At 46.5% G+C, this 16,388-nt stretch overlaps 1 protein-coding gene across 2 annotated transcripts in view; it reads right to left on the reverse strand.

The window, feature by feature from the left end:
* The window catches only part of TMEM181 (transmembrane protein 181), a 402,172-nt gene that overhangs the window by 195,685 nt on the left and 190,099 nt on the right, over positions 1-16,388 (reverse strand). For both annotated transcript variants that reach the window (XM_085612151.1, XM_085612152.1), the window contains exon 3: positions 9,060-9,115. In XM_085612151.1, the coding sequence (XP_085468277.1) occupies positions 9,060-9,115 (56 nt within the window). The remainder of the gene's footprint in view (positions 1-9,059; positions 9,116-16,388) is intronic.

Raw genomic sequence — 16,388 nt, forward strand, 5'->3', positions numbered from 1 at the left:
AGCGGCGTGAGAAGTGCGCAGGGACATGCCTGGGCCAAGGGAGGGTCCGTCCACACCCGTTGGAGCCTGGAGGAGGCTAGGTTGCCCCCCAAAATTCCCCTAGTCCATCATCCGCTCTCATAGTCTGGACTTGGATTTGGCCAGGCCAACGCACATGGGTAAAAGGAAGTCCACCACCAATGGAGGTGAGTCAACTAACACTCTAGATGCCTTCCTCACAAGAGCCTCTGACGCCCGGAACAAGGCGATTCAGACTGTGGAGGGCAGACTATCAATGGTTGACTTAGCAGTGCCTGATTGTATGACTGACAACACTAACATTGGGCCTCCGACTGCAACTGTGGTTGACTTGCCTCCCTCTCTATCACCTAAGCAAACTAACTCGCTCCAAATGCCAAAACTCTTGGGCTAATGTCAGAGTTCACTATCCACCCTACCTATGTTGAGCCGCCGACAAAAAGGAAAAAAGGGGGTGGAAGATCAGTAACGAAGTCAACTTCCACTATCTTACAAGAGGTTGCAACAGCCTCCATACCTTTAATGGACGCGTTGCTACCAAAAATGGAGCAGTCTTTCACCCGCCTATTTCAACCCCTTTCAGAGAGACTAAGTAAAATTGAGGCAATTTTGGAGTCCTTAAATCTAACTATAACAAGCACCAACGGTCACAATCAGGCTGGGGCTATGGTGACACCCCTACCCCTCTGAGTTTACTGTAATACCTCAGCATTCTTCAACCACACGGGTAGTGTGAGACTGGATAGCGAGGCCCTTAGTTTAAGAGGTCCACAATCAGTGGGCATGAGGGCCGGTGAAGTTCAGAATCATCTTCAACCTTTAAATCTGCAAGTCACTCACCCCCCTCAACACCCCTCCGCACAACCTTTGCGACTACAGGGGAGCACTTACCCCATCCTTATCATCCTTTCATACGCCAGCGCCACGCCCCAGAGACATTGACTTCGAAGTGAGGTATTTTAACTTTGTTAAAGGACACCTTAAAATTAGCAGTCCCCAGGGTTCAGTGACCACCACGCTAGAATTACTAACCTGGTATGGGGAGGAATTGTTCCGGAGCATTCAAGACACATTAACCCAGTGATAGCAAGGAAAAATGGGATAATTTTAAAAAGGGAAATGATAGATAAAGAGATATTTATCACAGAGGTGGTCAGTAACAGTCTTGATGACATTATGATCTGTCTAGCAGCAAGCTGACCCAATACCCACAATAACAGCCTTTGACAGGGTACTATCAGAGACTAAAAAGTTATTAACTAGGGAAAGAAGAACCCCTAATACCTCAGGTCCTAAATGGTTCGACCAGTCCTGAACGAAGGCCCTTTCAACCTACACCAAGCTCTTAGATCTACCCCATGGGATGCAGCACTGGTCAAGCCCCTACAGCATTGCTACGCATAGGCCAGGCAGCGAAGAATCAACACTCTCAAAGAAGATGCCTGGGAGAAACTCCATCAAGCGGCTCTTTCAAAAAACCCGAGGGATTTCTGGAGAGTCATTAATGCCCTTTTTCTTAAATCTTCTGAAGATCCGAGTACTGCGTGCCATGTGGACGAGGATTCTTGGATTGCACATTTTTCCTCTATTTTTAACTTTCATCCAGAGGGGTTGGCTATTGGCTAGTCAGTTGCCATCAAATTGTCACCCTACAAATCAGCCTTTGTCTTTTAACCTAATTAGACTGGCCCTCTCACGGTTCTCTACCAACAGAGCTCCCGGCCCGTATGGCAACCCAGTAGATTTTTTTCAGGGGCACCCCGACCTGTGGGGGCCGGTGCTCACTAAAGTTTTTAATGTAATTGCCACAGTGGGCCCACCTGAATCGTGGAAGCTGTCTAATATTGTGCATATTCATAAAAAAGGAGACAAAGTCCAGCCTAAAAACTATCGGCCAATTACCTTGCTAGATGGTACTGCCAAACTGAAGGATCGCATTCTACTCAACAGACTTGAGGAATGGGCCACTGACAACAACATTATGATCCCGGTACAAGACGGGTTAAAAAAGGGGAGTGGTACCCAAGATCAAAGCCTCAACCTGACCCTAAAGTAAAGAAGGAGAAACTATACCTAGCATTCACGGATCTCTCAGCAGCATTCGACTGCCCATCACCACCTCTGGGAAATAGTGTCAGAAATGGGTATTGACGATGCAATAACCACCATTATTAGAAAGCTCTATTCCTCAGCATCGGCAACTGTGCGCTATGGAAACCAAGGTGAGTGCTCTAGGCCAGTCCCAATTTTGAGGGGAGTGTGCCAGGGGTGTGTTCTTGCCCCATTCCTTTTTTCCATCTATACAAATGGGGTAGAAACACCCCTGTTAAGCTCCACACCTGACGTCCCATCGATTAATACTATACGCACCCCAATTCTGCTATATGCAGACAACGCTGTTCTGATTGCCCGCACTGGCCGAGCCCTACAACAACTTTTAGGTACTTACGTAAATTACATGAGTACTTTAGGCTTAAAAATAAAATGAGGTGAAGTATCTTGTCTGAATAACTGGACGTAGAGGGAGGAGGGGCCCACACTTTTACCTAGAAGGTCGTGAATTAGCCCACACAGATATCTTCTCGTATCTCTGAATAACCTTTGAGAGACAACTATCTTGGTCTAATACGATCACGACTAGGGGCCTAGCACTGGAAAAAAGTATTATAGCACTTCACTCCTTTACAAAGAAACTGGATGTGAAGCCCCTCGAGATGATCAAAAAGGTTTACTCTGCCAAATCAATATCAGTGGCAACCTACAGGACAGGAATTTAGGGATACACTAATGCCCACTCTCTCCAGACTTTTGAAAACTCCTTTTGGAAGAGATTCATTGGCCTTCCAACCAGCTGTTCCAATTTTCTCTGTCATGCAGAGTTGGATGTCCCTTATATTAATGATATAATTAGGTTGGTACCCATATTGTTGTGGCACTCCATTTGCAGAAGAGCTTCAGCAAACCTTACACAGAGACTAATAGAAGACTGTCTCACGCTGGCACACGCACTAAGTAACCCATGGTTATAATGCAATAAAAACATCATCATCTCCCTCGGAATAGGTAGACTATTTACATCCCCTTTAACCTGTATCACAGTAACAAAAAAATAAATCAAAACATAATTTCTTAACCAATGAATATTGGAGTGTTCTAAATTAAACTGCTCAAAAGCATCTGTAAAGTTATATTTAGAGAGGCCTATTGAACAGGAAGGCGCCCGGATATTTATTTTTCATGACCAACTCACGCCATCGATTTTTCCTGGTACAGTTTCGTTTGAATGTTATTCCTTCTATGTTTTTCTATGCGGCTGGCACCTATTCTTTAGCCGACTTGCTGCCCTGCCTGTGCAATCGCTCCTCCTCCCAATCAAATCTACATATTTCTATCTTCTGTATATTTTATAAGGTGCACCGCAAAAAGACTTATTTGGCCGCTTATGCATAAACACCATTTTACTCCATGTCGCCCAGCTTTGTATTTTTTTACAATCACTACCTAATGAACTTGTATGTTTTACTGTGGCCTCATATTTACTTCTTTCATGGAAGACTCGGCGGCTGGACCACTTTGTTTTATGAATTACGAATCATGCATTTTAATCTTGTTTTTCAATCTGTTGGTTATCAAATTACTGTCACCATTCTAAACGTTTTATTTTCTAATTGTATATTGTGCATTTCAGTACTTGTATGATCTTATAAATTCAAGTATCGAATAAAGTGATTTTGACTGACTGAGTCCTCTTAATAAGAAAATCTCATTGGGGAGTTAGAAGTATTTGATATTCTGCAGCAAAATGCTGGAATTTCTTACCCATCATCTACAATTCCAACCCAATCTTCTGAAATTCAGGAAGGATTTAAAAACCTGGCTTTAACTCTCTAGCTTAATTTCACTTTATCTTCTAGGTTCCTAATGTTAATACTTCTGGTCAATTGTTATCTCTCACTGTTGTTTTCAATTTTGCTCTGTTTCTGGTACACTAGCGCCAGGATGCCTTATTGATATTAGACTGCACTACAAAACACTTAACATAATTGTAACTCTACAAATTGAAGAATCTTTTTCAGTAGTCTCATGTTAGACCCAGATACATAAATTCACATTACTTTTACCCAGGTGCCCAGGTCTACAAAACGGCCCGGTATCTGTACCACCACCAGAACCCGGATCTTTTTAGGGCCAAAAGGCAGACTCGGACAAGGGGATAAAATAAAATAAATCATATGAATGTTTAAAAAGATTGGAGAAGATTAATTGGCAAAGAGTCCAACTCATGGAATAAGCTGGCATATGCCAAAAGTGTGAAATTGGTATATATAATTGTTTATTGTTCGATTACTTAAAATCATGACAATTTAGAATAAAACAGACAAAAAATAGGTTTCATCTTAAATGCAACAAGAAGTTAAAATTGTTAAAAAGATACACAGTGGTGTGAAATATATATATAAATTCACTGAAAATTATATATATATATATATATATATATCACACACGTTATAGTTAGGAATTAGCATTTAAAAAACCTTGCAAATTCACTGAAAAAACCATAGGTTTCACACATGTTATAGTTAGCTGTACATTTCACTCGTAAAAAACCAATGAAATTCCACGTTATAGTTAGATCAGGTAACTATAACTTGCGCGACCGCAATCCACTGCTGATGACGTCACATATTACATCACTCATGACATGGTCAGTGACATCACTCATCACATCAATGATGACATCTCAAATGACACATTGTGGATTGCGGTCGCGCAAGTTATAGTTACCTGATCTAACTATAACGTGGAATTTCATTGGTTTTTTACGAGTGAAATGTACAGCTAACTATAACGTGTGTGAAACCTATGGTTTTTTCAGTGAATTTGTACGGTTTTTTAATTGCTCAGTTATGTATTTATTTTTAATTTTTGCGCGCGTTGTGGTGCGCTTCGCGCACCGTGCGCGCGCTGTGGGCACTCGGTGCGCTTCGCGCACCGAGCGCCCACGTTGCGCATTTCGTACCGTGCACGCCTCGCCATTTTTTACAAAATATCAATTGTTTTTTTCTCTCTTGGGGGTCCTTAGATTTATATATTACATGTGATTGTTAATTCTTCTTTTTTTATTTTTTTTTTTTTTTTTTTACCGTACGCGTACGGTAAGCTTACCGTACGCGCACCCCGCTATTTTTAAAAAAAATTATTACATTTATTTTTCATACTTTTTGGTCCTTCGTGAACCCCCTGACGAACGCTAGGGGGTCTGCAACTCTCTTCGTTGCCCCCTTTTCATGTTATCAACCTTTTTTTTTCAGTGCCAGAGACAGAAAATGGCGGCCGATACTTCCTGGTTTCGACCGATTCGAATGTTTACTTTGATCTAACAACCAATCAGAATCGCGCTCGCGCACGGCACCGTACGCGTACGGTAAGCTTACCGTAAGCGCACGGAGCGCGCTTACAGATATATATATTGATTTAAATGCTATTTTCTCAGGAACTACTGAACAGATTTACACCAGACCTGCAAAAGGCACTTCCTTGACCTTAGGGCTACCTCTCTGCCAAATTACAAGTAATTCTGTTCAGCCGTTCGGGCTGTAGCTGTGTCTAAAGGTCCTATGGAAAAATGCATGGGGAAAACGCGTTTTGGGACCCCCCTTTTTTCTCAGCCCCCGCTTGACGAATCACCCCGAGACTTTCAGGGTAAGAGCGGAGCGTAGCGCCCCATTAGTTTTGAAAATTTCGCGAGGATTCGTCAACCGGTGCCAAAGTTATTCAAAATAGAATTTTCAGATTTCCTATGGAAACACGGTCCTAACTATAACTATCTACTGGCGACCGCCAGTAGATTATATATATATATTATTTTTTTTAAACAAGAAGCAGCTAAAGTATGTTTAAAAACATAATGACCTTGTTGAGGAGTCTAAAACCCACCCCTAGCTTTCAGTAAAACATGCAAAGGGTCCATAAGTAGGAGTCTTGAGGTTTGATAGGGGACACGGGGGTCCCAGATCGGTCATAGATTTAAAGATTGTGGCAATGGTTCCTGCAAACCTACGGAGTTACGTTTTTTTGCAGTTTGGAAAACAAATTTCGTAAACTTAACATTGAGTATCGTGTTGTTGGGGCTCATTGCTGATGACATACCAACATTACATAAATTTAAAAACAAAGAACAAAATAAGGAGAGGAGGGGCAAAGCAGCAGAATTGTACAGATACAGTTAAGGCAATCAATTGAATGAGCCTGTACTTAGGACATCTTCTAATCCTCTGTCACTGCAATGCATCTTTTGGAACTGGTCTGTGCACTAGAAAGTTGCAAATGGAGTGCAGCATGCATCTTCAACTCTACTAAATCATCATAATTTACCAGCTTTATTCGGATAAACATTGTATCTATAAAAGTGCAACAATGGTTAAAAATGGCAAAAGTAACAATACATAATAGTAAGAATTACAGTTGTATAAACACAATATCATAAAATTTAATAGCAGGATGAGACAAAAATCATCAATAGTAGGTAAATCGTTAATAAATAAAACCAATCCATTCAAAATTAAGAACTGACCATGTATGATTAAAACTCAGTGATTAAACATTGTCCTACTCGCCCTAGTAGCAATTCTCAAAAATGTGCTTAAGCGGAAAACCAGCTCTTCATCAGCCAAGGCAAGCATACATGAGTAAGCAGAAACCAAACTAATAGGCCTGCTCTTATTAAAAAATGGGAGGAGAAGCCACTTGATATATTTCATGTAATATTTGCAAAAAAAACAAGTAGTGTTGTGTTGATTGACCACTCACCCCGTCACATGGGCAGGGTAGTGAATCAAGTTGCGGGTGATAACCCAAAGGGAAACACAATGAAAATGTAACTGTCCCAGCCCTCAGGCGGAAAGAAAGGCTCCTTTCCCACCGACTCATGGGTAGGGTAAGATAATCTGGTAGGGAGTAGCAATGCCGTTCGTAAGTCATATATCTGGAGATGGAGGATTTGTTTGATTCCAACACAATTCTTGCGGTGCTATATGACAAATAAAGAGCGCTTCTAATTTCTCTTTTGTTTACGGTTTCGGCTTCGCTAGGGTTTAAGAAAATGCAACCCTTATTGACGCTGCATAAGCTTTGATGCACTCCAGATAACCAGGGAATATCCATCCCCTTCTCACACTTCAAACAATCTGTTATGATGTTTTTTGTTAAGGTGGCTGCCTGATTCTTCCAAACTTATAGCCAAAAAAGGGCTGGGCGTGCATGTATAAAATCAGATATATAATTTAAATTCAATTCCTTGTGGCAAATGTATTGGAAGGTCGAGATTGGGACACTCAACTATTTTCTGCAGAACCGATTTTCTTCCTGCTGAATGCAGGAGCTATCTACGGGGCCCCAAATCTCAGCTCCATACGTAGCCACAGGGACACATTGTAATTTAAAACATTTGAAAATAGCACCTGTATTCTTTGGGCGGGGAAAACTAAAAATGGAGTTAATGGTCTTTGAGAACTTGCTCCTGGAGTGAGTAAGGTGCTCAGTCCAGGAGCTGTTCGCAGCAAAGACTACTCCAAGGAAGGCAAATTTACAGGTACTTGTCAATTTTTGATTGCCAACATCAATAGAGCTAAGCTAGCGTTTTCTGGGGCCGCAGGACATTAAAAACGATTTTTTTAAATTTACGCACAAGTCCAAACTATCCATGTATTTAACAAAGGACTGTACTAAAAGTCTGCAGGTTGCACTATAGAATAGTTAGGCTCTTTGCATGTTTTCAGTCCTCTTTCTTAAAATGAAATGGTTGAGATGGAGATGTGAGGTAGTGGGCAGCCCTTCTTTCCTCGGTCATTACTGCCCGCCATCTCCACCACACACCATCCTGTCAAAATTCCACCCACCCGATGGCTCAGGCATATTTGACAGGAGCTGAGAGCAGGATCTCTCTGGATATGCCTCTACACTGTAGCCCAGCAGAGTTTGAGCGGATGCTTGTGTTACTGTCCTAAACTTCAGCCGATGTGCCTCACAAAGCCCTGCCCAGTTCCCATAGGCACTCTCTCCACTGCACCCTTGGTCTTCATGACAGCGGCACCTGGGACATGTAAGTGACACACTAATAACCCTGACAGGAAGACAGCAGTTTCTCTGGAGCTTGAAATGCTAGCTGTCTAGTTCACTACATCAGCAGCCTATCGAGGTATGTACACTCAGAGACTACATTATATTTTCTCTGTACTGCAAACACAAGGAAACTTCTGTCTTTCTCAAGATCAATGACGGAATCTGGCACTATTCCGAGCCAGCCTGTTACTTTAGTATTAACCTGGGACTTTCTACGTGCTAGCTTTTTTTATGGTATAGGAGGGGGTCACTGCCTCCATGACCTCCCTGCTTCCAGGCACTGTTAACTGCAGCCCTACAGGCCAAACGCTGAACCAAGCCCCTATCCGGAAATTCAAACACTCTCTTGAGGAAACAGACATGCATGTTTGCCAGCTATAAAGCCTCATTCATTAGATCAGCGTGCCATTCTCATACGGATAATCACACACCACTCATTTGGGACTCGTTGATCCCTCTAATAAAATATTTTGCCCTAGAAAAGCTCTACTGCAGTCAAACCTCAAACAAGCATTGGCCAATTCACTAGGTGTGGGTTTAATGTGCCAATACCAGCAGCATTAGCATTTTACAATAAGACACAAAGGGACAAAGCCAAATGGAGAAGACAGATAAGGGTATAATTGTAAAGATGTCCTTCATGGATTTGAATGCAAGCACTTGTGTCAAGGCAGAAGGATACACCTGAACAGAAAACACTAGGTGACAGGTAAAATACTCCAATGGGCTGAGGAAAGACGTGATTTCTAAAGTCTCAAGCCAATGGCTGAAAGGGATGCACTTAAAGCTCACTTAAAGAATATTGTAAGCAACTGTTCCTATGAACAAATGTTCTTTCTAAACCCAGACCTAAAAGGACAATGTGTTCCATAACTAATCGGGATGCACTTGGCATACAACAGATTGCTAGCAGCCCTTACCTGTGTAGTGGTATTTGTATCTATGTGCAAAGTTGAACTCTCAATCACTTTAGGGCCTGCAAGAGAAAATTAGCAGAGTCAGCATTAGATGTTTCCAATAACAAAGAAAATTCATTGATTTGTACATACTACATGGCCACTACACGTCTTCAGGATAGTTCTTGATTTTGTCCTTTACTTGAGAGGGTAATCCAAGTTATTTACCCAAGTTCAACTCTTACTTTTGGATTGTTTATTAGATTTTATACAGATAAAGGCAAGAAACAAAACAAGAATTGTGAAAGGCAATAGGTCTGGGTTGCATTTAGTTCAGACTAAAATATTTAAAAACCTGCAACAGTGAAAAAACAAAACAGTAGATTGCTTTCTCAGTTTGAACACTTCACACAAATGCAACACCAAGCAGAATAAATATGGTGGCAAACCACTGAACTGGTCACTACTAAGCCCAGTGGGAGTGACAACTCAACTATGTCTCCTAGAAAGAAGTTGGATAGACAGTCTTGATGCGGTAAATGATGGACTTAATGAATATGATGAATTGCCAACACGATCACTACTTTCTTGACCCACCTAACTTTAATGCCTAGAAATGTATGAGATATAAAATATACTATGTGAGATCTTTATGATTTTTATATACTACTGTTTAACAAACTGTTGTTTTTGGATAAAGAGAACTTCTATTAGGTGGCTAAAATCACTACACATACGTATCAACCATGTTGTGTGAATTAAACACCCCTACTGTTGCTGTTCTACCAAGTGCTGTAGAAATATTTGATAAAGTGACCTGTGTTTCTATTCATAAGTTCACTGTATGTCCCAAATCATTTTTCTATGATAATGTATAGACATATTTTAAAATGTTTTAGTCTTGACACTCCATCTTTGCAATAATGATATTTATGTGTACGTTCAACAGTCTTTTCAACTCTTCCACTGCTACTCAATGTTTGCAGCATACCTCCTTCTTTTCGTGGGATATTTGGCCCGGGTTACTTTTGCAGGTGTTACCTCTTTATCCATTCTCTAAACGACATGCCACAATCTTGCATCCTAAGAGACACCTAAACCGTGCCTCCTTTCACAATGTGCTAGTTTCTGTGACCATTCCTTTTACATTTCGGTGGGCTCCAGCCAGTGTTTAGGTTTTTGGCCATTCCCTCGTTCATCGGGCAGAGCCGTTCTTCAGTCAGTTCCGCGGCCAGGTGTGAGGTAGGTATTCTCTGTTGGCCATGACAGCTCCTGCAGAAGTGGACACCAGAGCAGTGTCTGCTTGCACACGCCCACCTACTATGCCCCTAAATTCATTTGTTGCTTTCATCCAAGTGGTCAAGGGATGGAGATATCATCTAGCCTGCAACTATGCAAAAGCCCTTTTCTTGACCAGGGATTCTAACTCTGCCCAATACTGGGCCCACTGTCAGCAGTCCAGCGGCTTCCATGCTTGTGTACTTGAGGAGACAATGCATTTGGAGAAAACTAGAACTCAGGATGGACCCCTTTTTAGCATGAAACATCCTCACCACATGTTCCAAAGGCTACAACAAATCACTAAAAATCTATTTAAAACCTAAAAAATAAATACGTCATGTAGCAAGCACAACCAAGTAGTATGAGGAAGTCAAGAAGGTTGGCTATATGTGAAGAAATGAGAAGTGATAACCTGGAGATCAATGCATCTTCTATAATGCAGTCCAATCGGATAGGTTTATTTTCGTGATTAGGTCGCTTTCAAGCAGTATACCTTTCCTCTTCACATTACGGTGAACTTTGACCTGCACTCCAGAAATTTGTTTTATTCTCTTGGGTTGAATATTTGTGTATATGGACTGTTCGTGTTGTTTCACCATTGCTCAATATTGATGCACCTTCTGTGATAATGTACTTTATGATTTGTTACTTCTGTATCCATAATGCCAACTGATGACATGTCTTTCTACTTAATTGTGCCAGGTTAGAGATCAGCATTTCGTGCAACACGCAGGCCCTCAAAGACATATCATCATATTTCCTTTATGTCGGTTGAATAAAAACCATAAAAGGTGCAGTGTAAACGATTAAAATTAAAATGTGCAAATTCATTATGCGAAAGAGTTTACAAATAGTACTGATTTGTGTGGGAAATTTCGGTCCAACAATACAAATCTCATCTTAGATTTTTTTTTCTTATCCATAATATTATAGTAAGATAAATTATAAAAGAAGTTCAGGTGGACCATCCCAAAGCTAAAATGATTTACAAGGAGGGCAAGTGAACTCCTAGATGAAGAGGAACAAAACCAATCAAACACAATTGAGACAGTACATTGAGTATGCATAAAAGCGCAAGGATATATCTGTTCTGGCTGTACCCCCTTCACAGTAAGCAATGACTAGACATTTTTTTACTGTCCTTCAAGCAATTACTGTGCAAACCATAATTCCTAGGGCACCACTGCTGCCTGCTAATACACCACTACACACTGCAGCACGAGGAACAGAAATGGGAGCACTTTTTAGCAGAGTCAGGAAAGTAAAGAGTAATGACATTTCTGGTCTCATTCCCCACCTGTTATCAATTATGACTTTCATGTCTCTGCTGATCGACCACTACACCAAAATTAGAAAACCTTACTAATTTCTATCATTCTACTTCTCTGATAGTTCTACCCCCATCTTTTTTTCGAACTACCGGTTTAGTTTTGTCTCTTGAGCCACACAAACAGCAAATCGGCGCTATGTCGATACAAATATTTTTTGATAAACAAATTTTTTTATTGTGTTTTGCGGCATAAAAGACAGTATCAAGAGTAAGATACAGCAGTGCATTGAACAAGGCATCAGTAACTGCATTTGGATAAGCATCAATAAACCATTGCAAAGACCCTCCCACCCTCCCCCATCCTCCGCCCCCACCCCCCGCGCCCCCACCCTTCAAATCATGCCCCCCAGCCACTTCCCCCATATCCTGCGGAATTTTTTGGGGCAGCCTCGCGCAGCATACAACGACCGCTCCTGGGCCGCACACCAGTCCACCCCTCTACTCCAGGTAGCCACTCTGGGTGGGTCCGGTTGTGACCATACTGCCGCTATGTCTCTCTTAGCCACCATAAGGGCAGTGGTGAGGAAGTACTTTTCGTTACGGGATCCGTCGATCCCATCCATGATGCCCAGCAGGGCCATTCTAGGCTCATGGGGAACCTCCCAACCCAAGACCTCCGCTAGCTCAGTTTCAATCGCTGCCCAGTAATCGTGTAGACGGGAACAAGACCACACCATGTGGAAAAAATCTGCCGGAGCCACCCCACACCGGGTGCAGGAGGCGTCCACGCGGAGACCCGCCCGGTACAGGCGGTCTGGGGTCAGATAGGCGGTGTGTAGGTAGTAGATTTGGATGAGCCGCAGCCTGGCGGAGGTGGTAAGCGACCGAGGGCCCATGAGGGCGTCCCTCCAGTCCGCCTCGTCCAGGGGTCCCACCCAGGCCTCCCATCGCTGTTTGAGCCCGCTCCAGTCCACCGGGGAATTGTTAATCAGGGATTTGTAAATGCAGGATATACCCCCCTTTCCCAGATACCCCAGCATCACCTGAGCTTCAGGTGGGCTATGGGGGGGCAGTCTGGAGTCTAGAGGGACGTGAGCCCGGACCGCGTGGCGCAGTTGAAGGTAGCGGTAGAATTGGGAGGGCCGCAGCGAGAAGCGGGTCTGAAGCTCTTGGAAGGAACACATGCGGCTCCCACGCCATAAGTCGCCCAAACAGGAGATACCAAGAAGATCCCACTGCCGAAAGCCCGCCAATCCCACCACCTCCCGCAGCCAGGTCCCGTGCCAAAGCGGAGTGAGTTGTGTGGACGTCCCCGACCATCTAGTGTGCCGCAGTGCCGCGTGCCACGCGAGGAAAGGAGCCCGCACGACGTCGGGGAGTGATAGGGGGACCGTTGTGCCATAGAGCATGTTTTGGATGGAGGAGAACCCAAGGCCTTGCACCTCGAGACGGTAAGCCGGGTCGCCCCAGCCTCCCGAGAACCAGTCATGGATCACCAGTAACTGGGTGGCCAGGTAATAAAGATATAGATTGGTCATGCTCAGACCGCCATCATAGGAGGGGACCCTGCATCGATCCAAGGCCAGCCGAGGCCTACCGCCGCCCCAAAGGAATTTGGTCACCATTTTATCCAGGTCTCGGAACCACGGGCGCGGAAAAGGGCATGGAGTATTTTGTAGCATGTAAAGAAATTTGGGGAGGATCATCATCTTGTATAGAGCGACTCTCCCTAGCGGATTCAATGGGAGGGACTGCCACCGGAGCATGTCTGACCTGGTTTTGTTGACTACCGGGGCCACATTAAGGGCCCAGCATAGTTCCGGGAGGAGGGTGACCCAAATCCCCAGGTATTTAAAGGAGAGTCTCCGGAGGGGGATGTCCGACTGCCAGTCGAAACATTCCCGCGACGGGTGTAGCGGGACTAGGACGGATTTTTTGGGGTTCAGGTGAAGACCCGACGCTTGGCCGAATCGATGGAGGATCCGACGGACCCGGGGTCCCGAGGTCGCTGGGTCCGAGAGATAGAGGAGGACGTCGTCCGCGTATAGGGCGATCTTGTCGGGGGCCACATCCGGCCATTCCCATCCTCGAAGAACAGGATCCGCGCGAATCAGCACCGCCAGGGGTTCCATCGCCAGAGCGAAAAGGAGGGGCGAGAGCGGACAACCCTGGCGCGTCCCCCGGCCTATGGGAAATGGGCGAGAAAGTGCCCCATTGACCAACACACGGGCCCGTGGGCGCGCATAGAGGACCATTACCATGGCTCGGAACCGGGGGCCGAAGCCCATACGCTCCAGGACCTCACCCAAGTACGCCCATCCCACGGAATCAAAGGCTTTTTCAAAGTCTACCAAGAGGAGGGCCAGATAGGGGGAAAGGCAACCGCGGTGCGCCATCGCGAGGTGGAGGCGCCGTAGACAGTGTCTGGTCCCCCGCTCCGGCATAAAGCCACATTGGTCCGGATGGACCAGGGAGGCGAGCGATGGGCGTAACCGTTGCGCCAGGACCGTGGCATAGATCTTGAGTTCTGTGTTAATAAGGGATATCGGCCGGTAGTCGGAGCAGGACCCGAGGGAGGCTGTGTCTTGGGGAGTGCAACTATGGTTGCTGTATCCGTTTCGGGCCGGAACGAGCCCGTCTCCACCACGGCCGCAAAGAGGTCTCGAAGCCTCGGGGCCAGTGTCTCACGGTAGTGAGCGTAATATTCCTGGGGGAATCCGTCAGGTCCCGGGGTCTTCCCGGGTGCCAGGCGGCCGATCGCTTCTTCAATCTCCTGAAGCTCGATCGGCGAATCCAGGGTCTCAGAAATCTCAGGCGGCAGCCGCGCTAGTGTCGCCCCGTTTGTTCCCAGTAGCTCATTCAGGGAGAGCGTGGACGGTCGGAGACGGTACAGCCGGGAGTAGTAGTCAGCGAATGCCTGGGCTATCGCCACTGAGACCGTGTGGACTCCACCCGCGGGGTCCGCGATGGCTGGAATGATCCTGCCCGCCCGGGGATAGGTCGCCAGGCGGTGGAGAAGAGTGCCGTTTTTGTCTCCCCAACCGTACACCCGGGCCACCGAGGAGCGCCATAGGATCTTCGCCGCTTCCAGGGAGTGCAGGCGAATCTCTTCCCGCAGGAAGGCCAAGCGACGAGACCGTGCGGCATCGGCTAAGTTACCCAGACTACGCTCCAGTTCTAAGGCCTGGGCCTCACAGTCCGCGAGCTTCTGGGATTGAGCCCGTCGTTGACGTTGCAGGTGCCCTTTAGCGGCGCCCCGAACCGTCGCCTTGCCAGCCTCCCAGAGGACGGCGGGGGAGACGACAGAGCCCTCATTATGAGAGTAGTAGTCGACTATCTCGCCCCCGACCGCCCTCCGAAAAGCCTTGTCGTGAAGGAACCAAGCGTTCAGACGCCATATCGGACGGGCAGAGAGGGGGGGGGGACCAAGAGCGAGGAGCACCGGCGAGTGGTCCGAAAGGCCCCTCGGAAGAATGCGTGCGTCCCGCACCCCCACGCAGTCGGTAGAGGGCACAAAGATGAGGTCGATCCGGGCGTGGGAGTGATGGGCCGCCGACGTGTGGGTGTATTGGCGCTCCTGCGGGTGCCAGATCCTCCAGACATCGCAGAGGCCCTGGGATTCCGCCCAAGAGGAGAGTTGTTTTGCGCGGGCGACGCGGGTCGAAGAGACCGGACCCGTCGAGTCCATATGGGGCGAGTAGACAGCGTTAAAGTCCCCGCCGAGTATCAGGGCCCCTGCAGGAAGTGTCGGGAGGATATCCGCTGCGTGGGAAAGGGCTGACGGCAGGAGGGACGGTGCTGCGTAGAGGGACATCAGGGTAAGGGGTCGGCCCTCCAGAGTGCCACACACTACCAGTAGCATACCCTGTGGGTCTAAAAGCACCCGAGTCAGGACAAAGGAAAAAGACTTGCGAAGCAATATGGCCACCCCCCGGGATCCCCGAGCAAAACCTGAGTGCCATACCCTGTCATAACCGTAACGGCCAAGGAAGGGGCAGTTGTTACCCAACAAGTGAGTCTCTGCCCGTTGTGCATATTTGAGGACCGCCATGCGTTTGAAACGGTCCAGGAGGCCATTGACGTTCCAGGAAAGTATGCGCATGGCGGCCCTAGGGACAGGTGGGTCAGCCATAATCAAGGACAGAAGAATGAGCCAGTGGAGGCGCGTCCGAGTAGGTTCCCAGAGAGGAGGGACAGCGGAGCGCCAGGTGAGAGAGCGGGATAGACAGTACATGATACCTTAGCACAACAGATAAGGGGGAGTCACCCCCCACCAACAAATTCTCCCCAACGAGGAAGAAGCAACCCCAAACCAACCCCAACCCCCCACCCCCCGCCCTATACTTCAAAAACGGAAGCATCTGTCGCCCGAACCAAATGGAAGAACCACCAAACTAAAACGCTTGGGCTTGAGCGCTAGTGGACCCCTGATACATCAAAAGTGAAGCCTGATTTACCTGCCCTGGCCTAGAGCAACACTGACAGCGGGACGTTCCACCCCCGCCCAAACATTTCCCACCCCCCCCACCCCAAAGGTAAGCAAAGAAAGTCAGATGGTAGGGCTGCGAGAGAGGTCCGAAGTGTCCGCCAATTTAACCGGGTGGGTTGCAGGGCCTGTAAGCCGAGGTGACGCGGCCCGCTGCCCATCCGCCACGGGACTGGCGTGCGCGGCTGAGGAGGCCGATGAGGTTCTCGATCTCTGGCTTGGCCGGCCCCCAGAGCGCGTGGTGATCGCCTCCCCCGTTGTGCGCTCCCGGGGCAATGTCCGATGCCGCCGACGGGTCTTCGATGTCCGGGGTCTC

The sequence above is a fragment of the Triturus cristatus genome, chromosome 6 (genome assembly GCF_964204655.1).
Source record: "Triturus cristatus chromosome 6, aTriCri1.1, whole genome shotgun sequence".
Classification (NCBI taxonomy): Eukaryota; Metazoa; Chordata; class Amphibia; order Caudata; family Salamandridae; genus Triturus; species Triturus cristatus.